This window comes from Polypterus senegalus, chromosome 8 (assembly GCF_016835505.1).
Source record: "Polypterus senegalus isolate Bchr_013 chromosome 8, ASM1683550v1, whole genome shotgun sequence".
Taxonomy (NCBI): domain Eukaryota; kingdom Metazoa; phylum Chordata; class Cladistia; order Polypteriformes; family Polypteridae; genus Polypterus; species Polypterus senegalus.
Window position 1 is genome coordinate 12,017,074 of NC_053161.1, and position 23,303 is coordinate 12,040,376.

A 23,303-nucleotide genomic window follows, 5' to 3' on the forward strand; every position below is an offset into this window, starting at 1 on the left:
TTAGTGATGAGTGAGTGAGTGAGTGAGTGAGTGAGTGAGTGAGTGAGTCAGTCAGTCAGTCAGTCAGTGAGGGCTTTGCCTTTTATTAGTATAGATTGTTATTTTATCATTTTATAGGAATATAAGTTTATGGAGGATTTGCATATTGAATTTCATTGTACCATACAACAACAATAAAAGAATTTCAATTCAATATAAGAAAGTGCGTATTTACATATGATGATGACTGGCTTCTAAGTTGATTTAGATTTCCAAGCGCTATGTTCTTGGAGCTCTTGATATCATTTTTAAGATGAAATGCAGTAAAGTACGTATATTGCATTATACGGATACATTTTAACTTCATTTAAATAATGTACTTGTATACTGTTAATAATTAAAAATGTGAGGAATACAGTTGCGCAGCAGTAGCAATGAGCTGGATTTTTTTGTGCGTTCTGTTTTTGTCTGTACGCCATGTTTTAGTGTGAATTCTATGCATGGCGTTATACATGAGGCCCCAGGTCTTTACCCAAAGTAACAAGTAGAAATTGTCACTTAGTGCTTTAAAAATCAAATACTTCAGCCAGGTGACTTTACAGTTGTTAAGAAAAACAAGAAACATAGTGACAAGTAAATTTAGACAAACAATGTGTCTAATGCATTTTAGTCAGATATTAGTTTACACTGCAAATGAATTGTTGTGGAGCAGAAAAAAATAATGTTTAAAGTTTAATACAAAGCAAATATCTAAAAAAAAAAGTTTTAAATATGCAAAGCCCAAGGCTTTCAGCTAGAATATTAACTCATCTTCTATTTAAAACCCACATTTTTTATGAATTATTCTCTATTTGTATGTTTACAATTTATTCATCTTTGCTTCTTCTTCGTTGATACTTTTCGATAAATTCAGTGTGCTTCTTGCGAAGGATCTCTTGCTGCTTCTGGAAGCCATTTACCCTGGAACATATGAAAAGAAATATTTTATATTACAGGTAGATATTAAATAACAAAACAAAATATGCAATATTTTAGAAACTGAGGCTTAGGTCACAGAGCATGGATACATCACCAATGCCCTATTCTTTGTTGATAGCTACCAATGTCAGTTTTAATCAACTCTGCTGATGTCCAACCCAATAAGTATCAGTGAGTTTGGCAGCTCAGTTTTTTCAATCAGCATTCCTTTTATTGTGGGTTCTTGCCTTGCTGTTTATGGAAATGGATAACACATTTACAGGATCTTCCTGTGTTATGAACTGCACAATCAAGCAAATATGGAAAACGCCACAAAATACCTTTCCTTTTACAACCCAGTTTGAACTTGATGACACCTTTCTGTGCAAATCAGTCAACCATACTTTCCTTACTTTTTTAAAGTTTTTTTCTTCACACATTATAAAGTTTATAGGTTCCTTGTTGTCATGAAAATAATTAGTTGATCCAACTGCCACATGAAGATGGCCCAAGCATAATTAGAACTAATTAGGATAAACCATACTCTGGCTGAATTTAAAGAAACAATCTATGGAAAGAAAGAACTGAATAGCAACAGTCTAGGGGGACTTGTCTAGCATCTACCGAAAGGGGAATGCCACCAGGGCTGTACCAAAGAACCTTTTCTACGTTTGCTGTGGGATGAATCAGAACGATGGTAGGGACAATACACAATAGAACCAGGCATAACCCTTATAATGGATTATAGCAGATTTCATACTTCCGCCTGTTCACAAAGATTTTTGCCTTGGACTTACTGTATTTGCCTCAATGACTTTACCAATGTATACCAACTGTGCCCAATTTTCAGAATATTTTGATTGATAATTTGATCATATTTTGGTTAATATTTTAGAATTATGTCACTTATAATTAATAATGCATCATTATAATAATAAACAAGCATTCTAAGGAAACACTGAAAATAACATGCAAATTTACATCACTCGTCTCGCCACCATGTACTGTATTGTACCTTCCACACCCAGTGATATGACCAGATACCAATTTTCTATTCTAGGAATGTTATGTTTACATTATGCTGCGGCTTTTGACCAAAGTAACATGAAGATCATAACCGCACAGACGTCTGGTTGATATCCACCTATGGTTGGAGTCATGCTAGTTTAAGTAACTTGCACCGAGACATCCAAAGGGTTGAGTCAGGGTGCAGAGACTGAAGTAGTACTTAAGCAGTTTACAATCCAGCCACCTAGTTATAAGGCTGAACTATCTAGTAAAAAATACAATGAGGTCAAGATGTTACCTGAAAGGTCTTCATAAAATTACATACAAAAACTATGGAGAGTATGGAATATCAGGCATTGCTGGAATGATTTTAATATACTGTACTGATAAAGAGAGTTAGATACTATACTTTTCAATAATTCAATTAACGTCTGGAAAAAAAAACACTAACTAAAAACCTGATGGACATTGCTGCATTTTTTTTCAACATATATTTGTCAGTGTGGACTTTCATACCCAGTTTTTTTTCCACACCCGTTCGACAACATCTTTGCTGTACTAATTAGGGCATTCGCAAACTAGCTGTACTTAATGTGAAGATATTAATAAGAATCTGAAAACTGACTTATGCCCATTTAGTTTGACTGTATTTACCTGTGTAAATACAGTATTTCACTGATATGTTTAGGTACATAGGAATATCTCCATTCAGTGCTATTAAGAATGAACTATTTCTTATAACATGATGTCAGTGTTAAGTATAGCTAGTGGACAGTCAGCAGAGAGAACTGATGGTTGTATTGTAATCAAAACAAGTTTATAAGAAAGGACAAAAGCAACCTTAGGGATTAATATAACAGAAAAATACATCTAAGAAAGTAAAGGGAAAAAATGTAATTGTAAGTGGAATCTATTTCATAACATATAATCGACAGTAAACTAAATTTGGTTTCCACTAATGACCCTGAGACAATGCAAGGTCAGTCAACAACATTAAACTTCCTCAATATGGGTGAGTGCACGAGTGTACTCTGTGAGGGTCTGCTGTGCTTTCCTGGACTGTTTCCGGATTTGCATCTATTGCTGTTCCAGCTCCTGGCGACCCTGAAACAGATAGGCAGGTGTGAAAACAGACAAATGGTCCTACACATCAACAGGATCCTCTTTGTTATCATCCTAACACTGTCATTGATATGCTATATCTTGATAAAACTAAACTAGTTAAACATGTGCATTTCAAGTATTTGTAAATAGCTACTCCCACACTCAGTCTGTCAACACCATCATCATCAGCCTGGAAATTGACACAGGTGCAAAATCTGTAATTACCCTGGTTAATAAAACTTGGCTTGTTCTTTCAAGCACATACACACTTCTAAGTGTAAAAGAAGTCCCTGCCTTCCTTTTCAGAGCTTTATTGTTGGCATTTAGCATTATGCTTGGCTGTCTCAAAGGTTATCTACTCTGAGTACTGAAGGTAAGTGGCATTACCTTTGTGTGGCATTTGACCTTTCCCAAACAAAAGATAATCGGAACTAACACTCTAGGTGTCAGGGACTCTTTTTCTGGGGAGGGAAAAGGCCTTTTTGTATAAAATAAACTGCTTTGAAGTGCAGCATCAGTGAGAGGCTCTCCAAAAATCTTTTGTTGAACAATAAATAATTCTTAATGATAAAGCGGGTAGTACAGCTGATGATTTATTTAGGTATTCTGTAATTTCCAGCATTATGGAGAAAAGAATGACCTGAAGGTACTCACACAGACAGTAAAGGGAAAGAAACATGTTTTTTTTTTTCTCCTGGGAAGTGAGCAAATAGACAAACAGGCAGATAACAAGCCTGAAAATGGATTTACTAGAACAAACAAAGGGGTTCCTTTTATGCAATTACTCTTTGGCATAATACAATTTAACACTCAGGATTACAGACTTCACTCTTTTTTGTTGTGTGTGTGATTTTAAATATCCAAGCCTGGTTTTAGCCACTATTACTAACTGTTCTGTAATGTATTAAATGTAGTGATAATAAAACTAAGATACTGAACATACTGATAATATTAAGTCAAGTTTACACCATTAGGTCTTATGATTCATTCTCTTATCCTAAATGGTATAATAAATATGTTTCCAGATTTATCACATAAGGAAGACAGACACTTTGCTTTCTAATTATAGTTATACTATAATTAACTAATGTTATTATTTTGTGTCAATAGAAATACATGCTGAAAAACAAATCCTATGTTCTAACTGGAAATCTCCTGATCTCCTCTATAAAATGAGAAGTGGCAGGTCCTTGTGCACTTAGTTAAGGGCTGCTTGATCTGCGTTTGTTGTCTTATCCCTGATTTTGGTTTCTGATTTCTCTTTTTCTAAATCTCGTCTCTTCTTTTGGTCTTTCTGTGCCTGTTATTAATTTGTCTCCATTTTACACATATATGAATGACATTGGATCTTTTTGGGGCTCGGTTTTACCAAGAAGATGTGGGTTGAGGGCTCAGTAGTTGATTTGCTTTTATTATTTATTTTGAGTGTTTGGTTTGAATTGTTTTTCATGACTCTTGGATTTTATTGAGCTTTAAAAAAATGTGATGAAAAAAACTGCTTCATATTACTTTAGAAATCTGTAGTAAGATGTATTTTACTATAGGTTTTTATAAATGTTAAATAATGACCACAGCAGGCACTAAACATGTTCAATAAATTATTACTCAACATGGGATCATATTGTTCATATTTATTTTAGACACACAATGTAATAATACATGTACAGTAAACAAAGGGATGTTAGGGTAGAGTTATTTATATTAAATGCACGAAATTTTACACACAAAAACACAAGTAGTGGAATCTTCAAATGTTTGTCTTTTGTATATCATAAAAAGATAACATTTCTGCTAGTAATTACTTCATATAACATTTTAAAAGTGATGCAACACAAATGAATAAACAGGACTTGTCAAGACCTCCATTTTGATCACAGAATAGGAATAAATAAGTTTCACAGGGGAGGGTGAGATTTCAGGCCCAGTTCACTTTTTAATTTTAAAATTTAAGATAGTATTTTAACAAGACTTATATTGGAACAAACAGTCGCATAGCTATATAAAACTTCAATGCAAAATCCATATCTGTGGAAAGATAATGAGTTGTTAAAATGACAAAACAATTCAATTGATTTTATTCCGTTATTGTCATTTTATCTTCAGTAAAGACCGACACAGAGTGCTCACACAGATTACAAACTGAGAACTGTAACAGAATATAGATAGCCATGTGAGTTTTTTTTACATAAGCTCCCACTGCTATTTAAATCACCAGTATAGTCTAGTCAGTTGGTAAAAGAGAGATAAAAAAAGTTTAGTTAACAGCATTTCTGAAGAAACTATACCTGTGGTGGCCTGTATTTAAAACAACCCTGAGCATTCCAGTAAAAGCAAAGTGTGAAAAAGCAACGGGCCTGAATAAAATAGGATAAGAAAAGATTTTTTTTCTTAATTCTCAGTGTTGCAATAAGTGACACTTGAACATAAATTCTCTTTTACTATGCCATGCTTTTCAGGTTCAGAATATACATTGTACGAGTGAGCGCACACACACATGCACACGTACACACACACGCACACACACATACACAAACCATGTAAGCATCAAGAAGGTTAGAATAACTTTAGAAAAAAATGGACTTTGCTTTTTAAATTAGACATACAGAATACAAGTAACATTAATTTAGTAAATGTTCTCTTTTAATCAAGTAAATCATAGCACCATAACTCTATGATATCAGGTCAGGTCAGGTCAGGTTGGGGAACATGCACTGGTACAGTGCCTTGCCGCACCCACTACATGACGAAACAGCTTGGGATCCCAGTTTGCAACCCCAAAGGCAGATGCATGGTCCAGTCACACCCTCCAGAAATGACCCTCTATCTGCCGCAGCCAGGTGTTGACGTGGGCAACCCCTTGGCCTGGTCCAGCCACTCGGGTCCCCAACAATGAGGATCTTATGAGCGAGATCACCCTCGGGGAAATGCGTCACATGGCCGTAGTGCCGTAACTGACGCTCCTTCACAATACAGGTAATGTGCCTCATTCGGGACTCCATGAGCAACCGCTCATTTGACACAAAGTCAAACCAATGGTACCCAAGGATTTTCCGGAGAGACACAGTACCAAAGGAGTCCAGTCTTCGTCTCAGGTCACTGGATAGCATCCATGTCTCGCTGCCATATAGCAAGACAGGAAGCACCAGGACTCTAAAGACTTGGACCTTCGTCCTTTTGCATAGATATCAGGAGCGCCACACACCCCTTTCCAGTGACCCCATGACCCCCCATGCTCTCCTAATCCATCTACTCACTTCATAGGAAGAGTCACCAGAGACATGAATGTCACTGCCAAGGTAAGTAAATCTCTCAACAGGGTTAACACTATCTCCGCAAACAGACACACTGCTGATGGCTGTGCCCAAGAGGTCATTAAAGGCCTGGATCTTGGTTTTTATCCAGGACACTCGGAAGCCCAGACACTCAGACTCCTCGCTCAGTCTCTCGGGCGCCCCAATCAGAGCCTCCATTGACTCCACAAAGATCACAGCATCGTCAGCAAAGTCAAGATCCGTGAACCCTTCTTCACCAACAGATGCCCCACAGCCGCTGGACCCCACGACCTTGCCTAACACCGAGTCCATACAAGCAGTGAACAGAGTAGGAGCAAGAACACACCCCTGATGAACCCCAGAATCAACTGGGAAAAACACAGAGGTCCTGCCTCCACTCTGCACAGCACTCACGGTACCAGTGTACAGGCTGGCCATGATATCTAGCAACCTCAAGGGGATCCCGCGAACTCTCATGATGTCCCACAGGGGAGCTCGATCAACTGAGTTGAACGCTTTGCAAAAATCGATAAAGGCTGCAAAAAAAACTCTGCCGATATTCGCGTTTGCGCTCCATGAGAACCCTCAGTGCCAGAATGCGGTTGATGGTAGACTTCTTAGGCATAAAACCAGACTGTTCTGGTCTCTGGTAGGTGAGCAAGTGATCACGGATCCTATTGAGGATGACCCTAGCAAGGACCTTACCCGGCACCGAGAGCAGTGTTATCCCCCTGTAGTTGCTGCAATCCAGACGATCACCCTTCCCTTTCCAGATAGGAACGACAAGTCACGTTTTCCAGTCAGTTGGGATGATGCCAGTCTCCCAAATGGAAGCAAAGATTACTTGCAATGCCAGGAGGACAGCCTTACCACCAGTCTGGAGAAGTTCACCCCAGATACCATAGATCCCTGCAGCCTTTTCCCCCCTCAGCTGGTTCACCACCAGTGCAATCTCAGTGAGATTGGGTGGTTCACAGCTAATCAGAGGATCATCCTCAAGAACCATAGACCCAGAGATATCCAACGTCCTAGCTGGAGGATCAGCTTTGAACAACTGTTCAAAGTAGCCAGCCCAGAGGGTCACAACTGCAGTGTCATCCGTAAGGACCGTTCAATCAGCCGTCCTAACTGCGACTCTCCGAGGAACAGATTCAGATGTGCGTAATGCTTCAATTCCTGTGTAAGCAGGACCTGGGTCGCTAAACCACAAATGGTGTGTCACTTGCTCACTGATTCCTCCAACAAATGCCTCTTTATCTGCCCTCAGAGCCCTCGCAGCCATCCTTCTCAGTTCCTGGTACAGACCAGAGTTGCCATTGAGCCGTGCGCTGCGACTGATTGATGATATCCAGGGTGCCCTGCGAGATGAAACACCTCCTTCTGAGAACACCAGTAACACCAACACAACCCTCAGGAACCTTCAGGGTCTTGTCACGGAAGGTCTCTCACATTACATTAGGATCAGCAGTCATAGTTATAGTTTGATGCTATATGATATCAACAAAAGAAAACACAAGAATCATATTACATAAATGTATTAGCTTACACTTTGGCTACATTCTGTGCTTGGTTATTATCGTGCTTTTTCAACCCACTTGCAAACTGTATGGACATTCAAGTTAAGTATTAAACAGAAGTAGCAAAAATAAGACATTCCAGTCATAAGCCTATCCACTTCCCCGTCATTTCTCCACAATAAACATGGCCAAGCAAGAGCTCTCACAGGTATAATAATTTAATAAGCTTATGTTTTAACAGTGTAATGATTTTTTTGCTTCTGCCTAGTATAATATTTTAAATAAAAACCAAAACAGAAAATAGCCTAAACAATATCTTTCTTATATTTTTGTGGGTCCCATGTAACCTCTTTAACCTTCACACAGTCTTAGTGACCCAATTCTGTGTCTTCAGGGTCTTTTTTGACCCAATTTTGACTTTCTCTTTAAAGTATCCCAGATATCACATTTTTCACCCCAAACCTATTTTATATTGATTGACCTTCTTAACTGGTAGTATTAATGACCCTAACATTTAGAAGAGATGAAATTTAGGATGCTTTTTATAGGTTCTGAACAATCAAAGCACATTAAATCTAGCAGAAAATCTAATAAAGTCAATGATGGGCCAGAACTTACCTGAAGGACAGTGCTGTGTTCAAAGTGTGTGGCAGCTGGACAACAATGTGACATTGGGAAATTTTTTTTTGGTTTTTGTAAGTTAGGGCACCTTCACATTTCTGAGATGAAAAGATGACATTTGGGATGTTTTGTGTGTTGTGAACAAACATTGTAACCCTAAATGCAATGCAAAATCTATTAAAGTCAACAGTGAGTCATAACTGACCTAAAAAACATGGCAAGGAAATTATAGGATGTTTAAATTTTATACTCGTCATTAGTTAGAGAAAATGTAGGAAAAGTCACAAAATTTCATCCTGACGAGATAATATTTAGGGTGCTTTCACTGATTTAAATTATACAACCAGGTCATATTTGGTCCAAAGTCATTGTAAGTATTAAGAAACATCTGCAATGCACAACACTGAATTAGGACATGCAATATGATCACATTCACTTCTATTCTGCAACAGAAAACATTTCACAATTAACAGGTCACAGGTACATCTTTCTGTGTGTTCAGATTTGTATAGTGGTATTGGTTTTATATTTGGTGGGTTGTATGATACTCTTGACTACACCTTAGGTGATATACTATAATTAAAAAGCTATTGATATACTATCTATATTTATTTTCAACAATGGAAATAGGGAAAATATTAATTGAAGAAATACATTAGAACTTAGCTTGCAATGTATTGCAGTTGAACACCGAGTGCTTATGCTGTAAAGGTTCAGTTAAATGGTGAGCGTGAGTGGGCCTGGCAATGAAGTAACACCCCGTCCAGGACTGGTTCCTGGCTTGCACCATTTGCTTTCAGGATGGTCTATAGCTCATCACAATTTAGGATTTATTTACATGGGTTTGAGAAGGTTATGTCTGCTTACAAATTAAAATTCAAAATTTTTTTTGGAAAAATATGATTACTTACTAAACTTTAAATCTTTCCAGAATTGACAGAAGAATGGATTATTTAGAAAAGGTCTATTTTCTCTTAAATTACAGTAGTAAAAAGGCCTGATTTTACTTGCTTTGGTTTAAATATGTGCATATTTTGCTATGGAAAAGTATGAACAGATTGTGTTAATACCTCTGGGTTTATATTATCATTATTTATTCAGCCTGCTATAGGGATAAATATACAAATAAACCAGATGTTTAATGAATATTCATTTAAAATGTTTATGAAACAGAAATCTAACATGGTTTAGAATACTCAGCATTTATTAAGCAGAAACTGGTATCTAGGTTTTGCAAGAAAACGATAGGCTAAACGATCTCCAAAGGGAATACATTAGGTCATAATATTGTAAAGGCTGAGGAAGCTGCAAATTAAACATAAACAACTAAATGTGTGAAACACACTGGCTACACTAGTCTGTCAATTCAGAGACTAACATTCAGCACAAAGGCTGAATAAAAAAATCAATGCAGCATGCCAAAAGCAGAGAACATCCTAGATTTACCCTGATGACACTAAACCTCAAGTTTTACAAAATTTATAATACTTTACATGTCAGTTATACTTTCAGAAAGATGCCATCCATTCAATATTTCTCTTCCGTACTATTTTCAGTAATAAGTATGCCATTACTGTATGGGGCATAACTTGAAAAGAGCGAAGACCTGTCATAATTATGCAGTTCACAACCTTATCCATAATTTTATTCTGAATATTTATATCTCTTAGAATACCTAGATAACATGCTGGAAGCTCCTGGTGAAAACAAATCTTAACTTTGCTTTCAAGAATTATTATATAAATTAATGAGATGAAGCTTGAACACTAACTTTCACCATCCAAACCTTTGAATCATATTTGTTCTGCCAATGAGAAGAGAATTGGCAGGCCACAGGGCACAAGGGAAAGGACCAGCAGATGACAAAAAAACAAAGTGGCAGAAACAGAAACATTAATAAATAATGATAAAAATTAAGCAAGGACTCAGAATGAAAATTATAGTAACAAATAAATGCAAATATGAATATAGCACATAAAAACCCCAGAAACAAAACAGTACTGTGAACAAGGAAATAATGAATGTTTGAGCTACCAGAAGTCAGCACACAGTTTTACTTATGACTTCTGTTATCCTACAGGAAATATAATAAAATGTCCTTATAGAACCAGTGTGAGTCAGGAAGAGGGCTGAGCAAAATATCATTCAAATTGAAAATGCTGAAAACCAAAGAACTAGTAATCCAGGGTGAAAAAATTGAATGTAACAGTCTCAAACCCAAATAATCCAATTCGGTCACATGGATGGGCATTAGCTGCATGATAGAAAACAGCCCTGGACAGTGCTTAGCCCATTACAGGGGCCCACTCACATGCTTATAATTATAGAAATGAATCTTCCAAGTTTAGGTTTGAAAACAACTGCCTGAGCTACAGTACATCTGCCCATTTGTTAACATCTATTGACATATACTTTTGTTGAAATGAAAGACAAAATGCAGAATTATGTGTGCGGACACAGAATAGCATCAATTAGCAAAATAAAGAAAACACTTTAGTAAGTGAGGGAAAAAAGTATAATGACAGCAGCTACTTCTATAAAGATGACAAAGATGACACCACTAAACAACATCCCATCATTCTTTAGGTCATGCATAAAAAGCTAGGCATGCCCATTTTATCATTATGTTGGTTTCCAAGTCTCAAAAGAGGAGATGTACGTATATGTTGGAAATGAGCTGTAGTCATGGGACTGCACAGCATACTAATGTGTTGGAAGGACCAGTAGCTAAGCTGATGTTGGAATAAAAGCTGGAGGTGAAGACTTCATCAGATGCTTGTGACGTGATATGAGGAGCAAGGTAAAACAAATTCAAGCTTACTGTTACATGTACCTAGTACAAGGGCATTCTTACTTGCATGTCTCCCAAAGACCATACTGACAGCAGTACAGCAGTATACAGCTAATACAACCTTATACTCATAAAAGATGAACTCATGTCATTGTCAGTGTGAGTTACTGTTGAGTAGGCTTACGATTTGTAGGTATAAACTGTCTTTGAGCCTAGTGATGTGTGCTGATGGTCCTGTATGATGTGGGAGAAGAGAAGGGAGAAGAAAATGACTGTGCAAGATAGCTAAGGTCTTTAATAAAATTGTTTGCTGGTCTCAGTCTGTGTGAGTTACGTATATACTTTATATTCTGAACAGAAGGGAGCTGCATGCCACCAAGAATCTATACAGATCCCACCTTCTTGTGTAATGCTTTGTGGATTTAAGCTGAGCTGATGCTGTATCAGCATGTTATGTGAGTTTTGATGTCTCTGTGCACATGTAGATGTTTGTGTGCACAGATGGAGGCATTTGGGCTTTCCTGACAAATCTAGGAATGTAAAGGTACTGAGGAGATCTTTGACTAAATCCGAGATGTGTGACAAGCAACTTGCAATCATATGACTGAAAATAACGAGTCTAAAGTCAGAGATGTTTCATCAAAAGCTGTCCATTTAAAATTTTACAGAAAGTTTGGGTCTGTGACAAAAAATACTTTTTACACTAATAATGCTCATTTGTTAGTAAAGAAGGCGGCACGGTGGCGCAGTGGTAGCACTGCTGCCTCGCAGTTAGGAGACCTGGGTTTGCTTCCCGGGTCCTCCCTGCGTGGAGTTTGCATGTTCTCCCCGTGTCTGTGTGGGTTTCCTCTGGGCGCTCCGGTTTCCTCCCACAATCTAAAGACATGCAGGTTAGGTGGATTGGCGATTCTAAATTGGCCCGTGGGTGTGTTTGTGTGTGTCCTGCGGTGGGTTGGCACCCTCCCCAGGATTGGTTCCTGCCTTGTGCCCTGTGTTGGCTGGGATTGGCTCCAGCAGACCCCCGTGACCCTGTATTCGGATTCAGCGGGTTAGCAAATGGATGGATGGATGGATGTTAGTAAAGAGGTACAAAAGGCACAAGCAATTTCTACTGAACAGTGGAAAAATGTTATTTGTTCAAATAAATCTCCACACTTAGTATAGTTGGGATTCAAAAAAGAATTCTATATAGGCTGAATTTCGTTTCTCTTAAAGTGAAGGATTCTGGTAGCTCTGCTGTGGTGTAGGGTGAGTTTTGAGGTTCAGGAATTTTCTTATGTGGAAGGTAAATTTTAATAAACTATTAGTGATCGTCTAAAGATGTATCCTGAATGCATTGGAATCTTCTGGAATGACAATGCCCCCATCCCCAGGATCAATGAATGGCCTGAAGTACATGAAATAAATGTAATACTGCACCATTGCCATTCCAGTCATCCCATCCCAAAAGAATGAAGTTTGTATTGGTAACTTCAAAAGTTTTTTTCCACTACCATCACAATACTAAATGATGAAATAGTGTTTCACCCATTTGAATCCCTTTAATGCAGAGAAGGCTAAGCCAAGATGCACTGAAGCTGTTCTGGTTTGTGGTGGGCTAGCACAGAAATAGGGCAATTTCAGCAGGTTTTTCTTTTATTGCTATCTGCTGATCTAGTTAAGTTACATAAGTGGAATGAAACTTTAAGTATCATATTATTACATTTTTTAAGTATGAAATCAATCTTGTGTTGACGTCCAGGTAACACCTGCATACCACTCACCTTGCCAAAGTGGTATTAAAATAAACATAACCGTCTTACCACAGTATTTGCAATCAAAATGTCCTACATTCATAGACTTTTATGTCATTTTATGTATTTTCTGGCAGGCACATCTTTATTTTCTGACATTATCAGAAGCTCGCAGAATAAAAAGTACACAAGGGCATATTATAACACTTAAATTGTTTTCATCTTACTCCTTAAATAGCACTTCTATAAGTTTAAACTGAGTGAGGATTAACTACCAAATCTTAAAGCTGAAAATGAAACTGAACTTGTACATTCTCTAACACAGGCATGTGTGATGTTGGCAGGAATACATTGATCTCACAAAGAAATAAAAAATTTTCAGTTACTTTTCAAATCAATGTGTACTAAATAGACAAAGTGTGTGTTTAGCAGCAGCAGAGGAAATTATCTGATAACTCACCAAAAGTGAGTGCAAAACAAAACAAAAAATAAAATCCAGTTGGAGTAAAAAGCCTACACCAGACTACGTAATGCCCTGCCTTGGAATGTGACAATGCTTATTTTTAATGAATGGGGTCAGGAGATGAAATGTAGTCTGGAAATTAAGCCTGGGTCAAAACCACAAATTAAAGTAATCTGTCATCAATATCGAACCTTATGCAAAAATCAAAGACCGTAATAACAAAAGGTTTGTTAGCCAGAAGGAGTTTAAATTGCCAAAACCACACAACAAATGTTATTATTTTTCTCCTAAACTTGGATGAGCTGAGAATGCATGTGACAGCCTTTATACATTCACACCAATTTTGTCATGGTGGTTGTTGAAAGCTTTGGTAAAGCAGTGGGGGATGCAGGAGTGCCATTCATTATATCTCCTCCCTTGTGGTGTACCCACTGTCACCCAAAAGATTATACAAGTTGTTTGTAAAGCACTAAACTTAATTGCAATCCTATCAATTAGGCTTACCAAGAAGCCAACCATCATACACAGCATGACCCTTAAGTCTGCTTTCCATGCTACTAAAATAAAAGAATCATGGGTTGAGCCAGGCCACCTTACAACAACACAATTCAAACACATTTGAATGTATCAGTTGGATATTAATTGAATGAAAATATTTACTGTTTAGAAAAGCAAAATCATTCTGTGATGGAGTCTTTATTGCAACATGTGGAGTCGAGTACGCCGATTACATTAGGAAAATCAGCTTCAAATTAAATTTTGGATCTTGGATTGCTCACCCTGAAAGTAAGGTAATTGGCTGAATCTGGATAGGTTCTTAATTATATCTTCACATAAGGTAACATGACTTTGCTGAGGAATGATATGCATGAATCTAGTCCGATCAGTCAGAAAAGTGGCCATAGCCAAAAGCCCTACAATTGTTAAATTTGTAACAGAACAGCGACTGTGTGATTTCTGCATGATAGTCTCTGTAATGTAAACCTCCAACTCAGCACACAACTCAGAGGACAGCCCTAAGAATTCTAAATTGGCTTATAGGCCAGTCACCATCAAAAAATTATTGCAAACCCTGAAAACACGCTCCTTGGGTAGCCTGCCATTGGTGATATCCTCTAAAAGAGCTAATACTGATTTTGTCAGTTATGTCATACAACACAAAACACACTCTTTTTATCAACAAAATACATAGACTACACACTCAGGCAATAAGCATTAAGCATATGTACAGTGGTGTGAAAAACTATTTGCCCCCTTCCTGATTTCTTATTCTTTTGCATGTTTGTCACACAAAATGTTTCTGATCATCAAACACATTTAACCATTAGTCAAATATAACACAAGTAAACACAAAATGCAGTTTTTAAATGATGGTTTTTATTATTTAGGGAGAAAAAAAATCCAAACCTACATGGCCCTGTGTGAAAAAGTAATTGCCCCCTGAACCTAATAAGTGGTTGGGCCACCCTTAGCAGCAATAACTGCAATCAAGCGTTTGCGATAACTTGCAATGAGTCTTTTACAGCGCTCTGGAGGAATTTTGGCCCACTCATCTTTGGAGAATTGTTGTATATCAGCTTTATTTGAGGGTTTTACTAAATCAACACACATCTTCGGTGTTGCCTTTGACACCAGTATGTCTTTTGCAACAAACATTACAAAACTATTTTAAACTTGTTTATCCAACCTTAAAAATACTAGAAAATTAAGATGGTTTCTAAATATGGAAAATACAGAGACATTCATTCATGCATTTATATCCTAGTCAGATTGAATACTGCAATGCATTTTTCACACGCTGTTCAAATCATTCTACTGTACTGTTTTCAGTTAATTCAAAATGTTGCTGCAAGAATCATTACACAATTTAGAAAGTACAATCACATAACTCTAGTTCTTAGGTCTTTACACTGGCTTCCAGTTAATTTTAGGTCTGATTTCAAAATCCTCCTTCTTACATATAAACTCTTAAATGACCAAGGCCTTGGTTATGTATTTGAACTTATTACAAACAAACCAAAACATGTACAGTAATATTATCTTAATATGCTGACTTACTGAACATGACAAGGAGTAACAAAATAACAAGTGAGGTCAAACTTTTATCTACAGGGCCTCAGAGCCATTGAATGATGTGTTTACTTATATAAAAGATATTCTTTTGGTTTTGGCTTTTAAGTTTAGGCTGAAGACTCACTACTTCAGTAAAGCATACCCTGATTGGAGGGGCTGATTAGATGTGCATAATAAACTTCTCTCTGTTAGCATTTGTACAAAACATATAAGCATTTCAATAATTATAGACCATTAAAATGCTTCTCTATTCAGATTAAATCACAATATCAAGGAGACAAATTCAAAACCAAAACAAAACTGTAGTTATAAGCATTGCAGCCCAAGAATGGAGTACTGACACACACTTGGAGGAACAAGGAAAAAGATCTGACATCAAAAATGTATAAAACTGCACCGTAGAAACAGAAGATCTATTGAATAATGTAAAGCTGTAGTACAAGTAAATAATAATTTTAAAATGATACTGAAATACACGAAGAACTGCTGTAGAAGGCAAGAATGAAGAAGTACATTGTCATCTTTGTACTAAATGATACATCTGATTAAGTCTCATGAATAGACAGATGTAAAGACAAAATTAACTTTTACAAAATGTTGAGCAACAGCACCAGCATTACATAGGCAAAGAACACGGCAACTTTGTTGTTTTGTAACTCCATACATGTAAATTAATTGTGGAGCATAATGTATCAGTTTTTTAATTTAAAAATGTTTATAGGCAGTGATTAAATAAATAATGCATTTGTTGCTAATGATAACTATTTGCTATTTAATACTTGCTGTTATTCGTAAAACACTGGTGGACTTTACCTTCTCATCTAGTTAATAGTAAAATATTCAAAACATTAAATGTTTAAATATTATATTAGTTTGTTATTGTTCTTTAAAAGATGGGTCAGCAGAGGATCCATAAAATAAGTTATGGACCTGTGGAGTACAAAAGAAGATTAGAGACAATATTTAGAATGTAAAATATGCAAGGAGAAGGGGAGGAATGAGGGTGAAATTGAGACACATGTATAAGTATTGGGTCAGCTGTTTTAAAAAAATACCTAATTGGCTTTCCCGTAATGGTCTTCACTGAGTACTGTTTAATGTTGGCTGATACAAATGCTCTTTGTTTTGTCTATAAAGCAGACCTCTCTGTGTACATTTATTAGATCGGATAATACTTATTTTTACTGCAGACTGCATCCCTGGTGTTAACATATCAGTGCACTGGGTCCCTATTATTCTGAATGTAATAATGTGCTTTGCGATATAAAATTCAACTTAAAATTGCTTGGCAGCCAAGCAGCTGAATGAGAAGAGACAGGGAGGACATAATATGATGTTAGACAAACATTAAGTAGAAAAAAAGTCTCTTGGTCTCACATGAGAGTACTTCCCAAATTACCAAAACTTGTCATATCAGAGTATAAGTTTAATCAGAGGTAGGTCTGCTATATGAATATAGTAATGAACTGTATTTTGCAGATAAAATTAAAGAATATGCTCCTGTAGTCATAAATCAATTAGAATTTTTATCAGGAGTGTTTGTGTTTTTACAGTTTCAAGAAACAAAGACTAAGTTGCTTCTTCAGACCTTGTCAAAAATGTTATTTCTGTAGTACAATCCACATTAGCATGGCAAATATAAAAAGGAATAAATAATATTTATTAATGTAAATAAAAATAATTTTACATACAGCACTATGTAAAGTCCATTCAAAATTTTTAAAGCTACTTATCTGGGCTGCAAGTATTTATTTGTCATGAAGACAATATATAACATTAGAATAAATACAAATAAACGCCAGCACAATAAAAAGTAATCCCTTGTATTGTCGAAAACCTTATTGATCTCTTGTGAGATGGTCAGAACAGCACAGCTTTGGTTCCCAAACCTTTCCTTGAGGCACCCCAGCATTTCATGATTTTGTTAAAGCCCACCTAATTTGAATTAATATGCCAGTGATAGTTAAACCACATGTGCTAGTGGTAAATGAATGTAAACACTAATGCTGGCTCAAATATTTATATATTATACTACACAGTATATTTATACAGCATAAATAAAGAAAATGCTACAATCACATGAAAATGAATATGTTTATGTGAGTGTAGCTTTGCTTGAATGTAGCCAGTGATGGAATATCCTTTTATCCTTCCTGCATTGCTTTTTAATTACTGCTGGACCTCAAACTGAATTCAAGGTTCAAACATGGGAAAACTGGAGAAACAACCATTAAAAACTCATACTGCCAATATAAAAATAACACAAACACTTAAAAATTAGAAATTTGCTGGCAACATTAATTGGAGCCATACATCTTGACAAATCAATGACAATTTATCGTTCGTTACAGGATGACAAGTTACAGTAATAAAATGAAACAGATTATCTGAGCCCCACAACATTCTCCATACAATTTGTACAATATTGTGATTTGATAAATACTCTGTAAATTACACTGAATCAAATATTTTATAGACTCCTCAAATGTTACATTAGACTTCATAAAAACTTACATCATGAAAAAACAAATTTAATTTAAAATATAAAACTGTGAATACAAAGAGGATTTTCAAGCTAAAGAATGAAGCTGCTGGTTATCTCTGGGGCAAGTATGAGTGGATATTTGGCTATAATTTTTCCTCAGGAGCTTTGATTATTTTTTGGATATGCAAAACATCATTTTAAGCCAATTTTTGTTCTACCTTTTCTAGACTGGTATACATTTTCTATGACATCACATGAAATTCTCGTCCACTTTCTATATTGATGTTAAGCAGAAAAATCATCAGCTTATACTTTTTTAAAGCAACTGTGGAGAGAAACCTTAGATCACCTGCAATTCTCTTTCTCTGCTCTTTAATCTCATTGTATCTTTATTCTGCATTGCAGCTGATTTCAGTAATATGCTTTTATTTCTACCACAAACTAAATTTATACATTGTGACCAGCACCCCAAATGCAGCACAACACTAATGAACACAATTTATTCTACACAGAAGGACTCTTTCATTGTGCCAAATACTTTCTCACATGTCTTGCTCACAAGCACAACATCATTCATCTGTGTCCTCCAATCCTCTTCTGGTAGGTTTTGTCCTATTCCACTCTCAGCTCTGACTTATCCAGCTGAGGTGGGGTGACACCTTTTAAGGTCAAACCTAAGAGTACTTATGGCGCATAGCTCTGAAGCATTTCCAGATCAGATGGAGCTCTGAGATAACTGGGAATATCCTTTTATTAGCTCATTCTGGTAGCACCAAAAGACCTCAACAGATCTGCCATATTGTATCCCATGCAGATCTGCAGGTGTCCAAATAGTAATAATGCCAGAAGCATTCTTACCATCCAGTGTATTGCTGGAACATTTGTCCTTGGGAGGCCTTCTACCACTATCCTTGTGACTGAGGTACCACCAAGCATGTACAGTATGTAAGTAGGTTGAAATATTAGTACAAACCAATTAGGCTCTCAGAACACAGTGACATACCAATCATTTCATACTCCTTACATTATATAAAATGAGAAGAAAAATAAGAATTAAATAAAGCTAGGTTATATTATTTTTTGGGAGTTATTCAGGTTTTTACTTAAATACAACTATTGCAGCTAGACAGTTATTACTACTGCAACAGTCTATGACATGTCTCTTGAGCTAAACTTAGGAAATTTACAGCTTAAATACAATTATTTATTGCTAAAAGATAGTTAAGACAAGCAACCAGTGCATCTGTAGTAATGGTTTGAATGGACTTGTTTTAATGCTCAGAAACAGAAGCAAGGAAATTACTTGAGCTGGTGTCCTGTTTACTCTTTTTCAGCCACTCTATGGAAAAGTACACCTCAAAGCTCCTTTTAAAAGAAACATCTATTCAAGCGCACCATATTTCATCAACCGCTGCCAGCACAGATTATTACACTTGTGTAATGAGCCAATTCACTATCTACAATATAATGCATGCCTGTGGTATTTATGAGATCCTGACAAAATACTTTCACGTTTTATAGCAAAAAGCTGTCAAAAGCTTTTGCTGGCAGGCCATTCAAATAGATAGAACTTGGTGACTCTTGCCATATAAATCATTTAGCTCTAATGAGTGTCGGCAACAGGCCACAACAGCAATCAATCTCCAAAACACTCTGAAAAGCTAACTATGCAGCCCTTTTATTTACTGTGGCAGTATGACTGAGAAGTAAGCAAACAAAACAAAACAAAACAGGATGACTAGCAGAACTGTTTGTGGACTGATCCCTAAAAATTCTTATCAAGTAAGAAATGATGAAAATGTACTGTTATTTTTACCCAAACTATAGGTATTTTCTCTTTTTATTTATGGTATGTATGGTTTGCAATATTAATATTTCACAATTTATCTATAGTTGTTTTTTTATTGTCAACTCACTATACAGTAAATTAAAAATAAATATTGTATGAAAAGGCATTGGTCATCCACAACCTTGTAACTGGTTTAAGGTGGTTTGAAAATGAACCAATAGGTGGATAAATTAAACATCTGTCCACATGCAAAAAATGTTATGGTCTGAGAAAAAGTTAATGTTCATGACTAATCAATGATTGGGCTGCTCTATGCAACAATATAGGCACCTGCTAGGAAGCACAGAAGCCAAAATGCTTGAAGGGGGTCTAATGTCTATACCTCACTGGACCACATACAGTCAAAAAATGTCAATAAAAGTTAAAATTATCTCAGTAATTTTTCTATAAGATATAATAACTAGATCACAGTAACTGAATCTTTTCAGTTTCTTCCCTGTGGGCTTCTTCTTTCAGCTGCTTCCGTTAGGAGTTGCCACAGTGGATCATCTTCTTCCATATCTTTTTGTCTTCTGCATCTTGTTCTGTTACACCCATCACCTGCATGTCCTCTCTCACCACATCCATAAACCTTCGCTTAGGCCTTCCTCTTTTCCTCTTCCTTGGCAGCTCTTTTCTTAGCATCCTTCTCCCAATATACCCAGCACCTCTCCTCTGCACATGCCCAAACCAACGCAATCTTGCCTCTCTGGCTTTGTCTCCCAACCATCCAACTTGAGCTGAGCCTCTAATGTACTCATTTCTAATCCTATCCATCCTCGTCACACCCAGTGCAAATCTTAGCATCTTTAACTCTGCCACCTCCAGCTCTGTCTCCTGCTTTTTGGTCAGTGCCACCGTCTCCAACCCACATAACATAGCTGGTCTCACTACCATCCTGTAGGCCTTCCCTTTCACTCTTGCTGATACCTGTTTGTCACAAATTACTCCTCACACTCTTCTCCACCCATTCCACCCTGCCAGCACTCTCTTTTTCATCTCTCTTCCACAATCCCCATTAATCTGTACTGTTGATCCCAAGTATTTAAACTCATCCACCTTCGCCAACCCTACTCCTTGCATCCTCACCACACTGACCTCCCTCTCATTTACACACATGTATTCTCTCTTGTTCCTACTGACCTTCATTCCTCTCCTCTCTAGAGGGCTAACACTGATAATTCTGTATAAAGCTGCCATAAGTAGATAGGTTAGCATTCAGCAATACAATATATTAAACCTGTCTTTAAACTCCAACAAGCCTTGCCTTTTGAACATTTTACATAATACAATAAATAGCTGCTTGACTGATTTTACATAAAACATAAGGCTCAACACAATAGATGATGTTGATAACAGCAAGTGAAGCAAACTCAGGCAACTTAGTAGATTTTAACAGCAGCTTCAGACTTACAGAATACGCTCCCAAAAAAGTATTGTGACAAGGGTACTCAGATATAAGATTTTATGAAAACCCACAAAATGGTAAGATATGATATGCTCCAGCCAATGAGATTAGGGTCATAAGCTATTGAGAAAATAAATTACCTTAACATATTTAATATAATGGGGGGCACGGTGGTGCAGTGGTAGCACTGTTGCCTCGCAGTTAGGAGACCCGGGTTCACTTCCCGGGTCCTCCCTGCGTGAAGTTTGCATGTTCTCCCCGTGTCTGCGTGGGTTTCCTCCGGGCGCTCCAGTTTCCTCCCACAGTCCAAAGACATGCAGGTTAGGTGGTTTGGCGATTCTAAATTGGCCCTAGTGTGTGCTTGGTGTGTGGGTGTGTTTGTGTGTGTCCTGCGTTGGGTTGGCACCCTGCCCGGAATTGATTCCTGCCTTGTGCCCTGTGTTGGCTGGGATTGGCTCCAGCAGACCCCCGTGACCCTGTATTCGGATTCAGCTTGTTGGAAAATGGATGGATGGATATTTAATATACAGGTTATATACAAATGCAGTCATACAGTATAATAAAATAAAGCTATTTCAAAAAATCGATCCATTACAAACTTTATGAATAAAATCTATCCCCTTAATACATTATTTTGTTCAGTATATTACACAAATCTTTCAAGATTAAAACCATAAATATTATATCAAGGACTGGGGCTTAATTGTGAAAGATGTCATTAAATACTGACTGTGGGATTATGCTAAACTAACACCATTTTGGGGGTAAATACTCTCATATTTGTTAGATAGTAGTGGATTTACAATTATCACTGATCCTTTAATGGAATTGTTTGGAATAACACTCAAAGGCATATAACCATGTATTAATACATTTATTGTGATATGTTACACTACATTGCTACTTTGTTTCTCCTCAGTCCAAATGCAACTTACCCTTTACAACTGAGTGGCAAAGCAATGTCTGATATTTTGTAAAAGAATATTTTTTTTTATATTTTCCTTGTAAGGAATGATGCAATATTTCTACAGAATTTGGTAAGAATTGTAAAATAATCGTGCTGGGCCACTGTCTCTTTTTATGGTTCAGCCAAGGTTTTATCCCTTGCTCCAATGTGTTTTTTTATTATTTTTTTCCTTTAAATATTATGCACAGCCTGAGTCTGCAGGGCCACCCGATCATGTAGCTGGGGTATTGGACCCTGCTTGTATTTAAAATGAAGTTGTGATTCTCACTGCACCTCTGGCATTGCAAATCTTCCTATATTTGGTTTGTGCTTCATTGTGGATTTCTGGGTTTTTACCTCCCAGTCACACTTTAAGTTTCTGGTTTTGTGACGTTTGGAACTGTTTTCTTCAGGCTGTGTGGTGTGGTGGTTAAGACTTTGGACTAACACTGTGTGAGCATGAGTAGGTCACTTCACCTGGCAAATTGGAAAAACAAGAGAAATGTAACCAATTGTATCTCAGATGTTGCAAGTTGCCTTTGATAAAAGTTTCAACCAAGTAAATAAATAATAATAATAATATGTGTATAGATTTTAGATTCCATCTTTTAGGCAACCCTATGTTTGCTGCTGCTTTGGTTTTTGTCAATCCTTTTTTAATTTCTTTTAATAAATATTTAAATATTAAAGAAACTTTGTTTTGTCCTTTGACCAGAGGTTTTTATGGTTCTTTCTCCTTCATTTTGAAATTTCAAACTCAATAAAACCTATTAAAAAGTAAACATAGTGAATGTTACTAATTTCCCAGTATTCACAAATTTCATACTGCTAAGATTGACAGCTTACTAACAGTTCTAGAAATGATGGAAATATCAGATATTTGTTAACTTGAGACTCTCTTCTCAGTATGATGAGTAAAGTGAACAGACTTACCTAGCTCTTTCTTTGGATTCATTATAAATCTTAGTGATTATTTTGTCCTTTTCATTCATGAAACTACTGTGAATCTCCTCCAGTTTCCTAGGAAGAAACAAAGAAAATATCTTTCAGAATTCAAGTTCTGTAAAACTAAAATGATGAACAAGATATTAAAGGTCTGAAAAGTAATTGAATTAGAT

General features: G+C 36.6%; 1 protein-coding gene across 1 annotated transcript in view; it reads right to left on the reverse strand.

The window, feature by feature from the left end:
* Nucleotides 1-606: 606 nt before the first annotated feature.
* The window catches only part of dnajc4 (DnaJ (Hsp40) homolog, subfamily C, member 4), a 204,673-nt gene continuing 181,976 nt past the window's right edge, over nucleotides 607-23,303 (reverse strand). The window contains exons 6-7 of the mRNA XM_039760745.1: nucleotides 23,119-23,205; nucleotides 607-939 (exon numbers count right to left, since the gene is read on the reverse strand). Coding sequence (XP_039616679.1) covers nucleotides 846-939; nucleotides 23,119-23,205 — 181 coding nt within the window. The 3' untranslated portion in view covers nucleotides 607-845. The remainder of the gene's footprint in view (nucleotides 940-23,118; nucleotides 23,206-23,303) is intronic.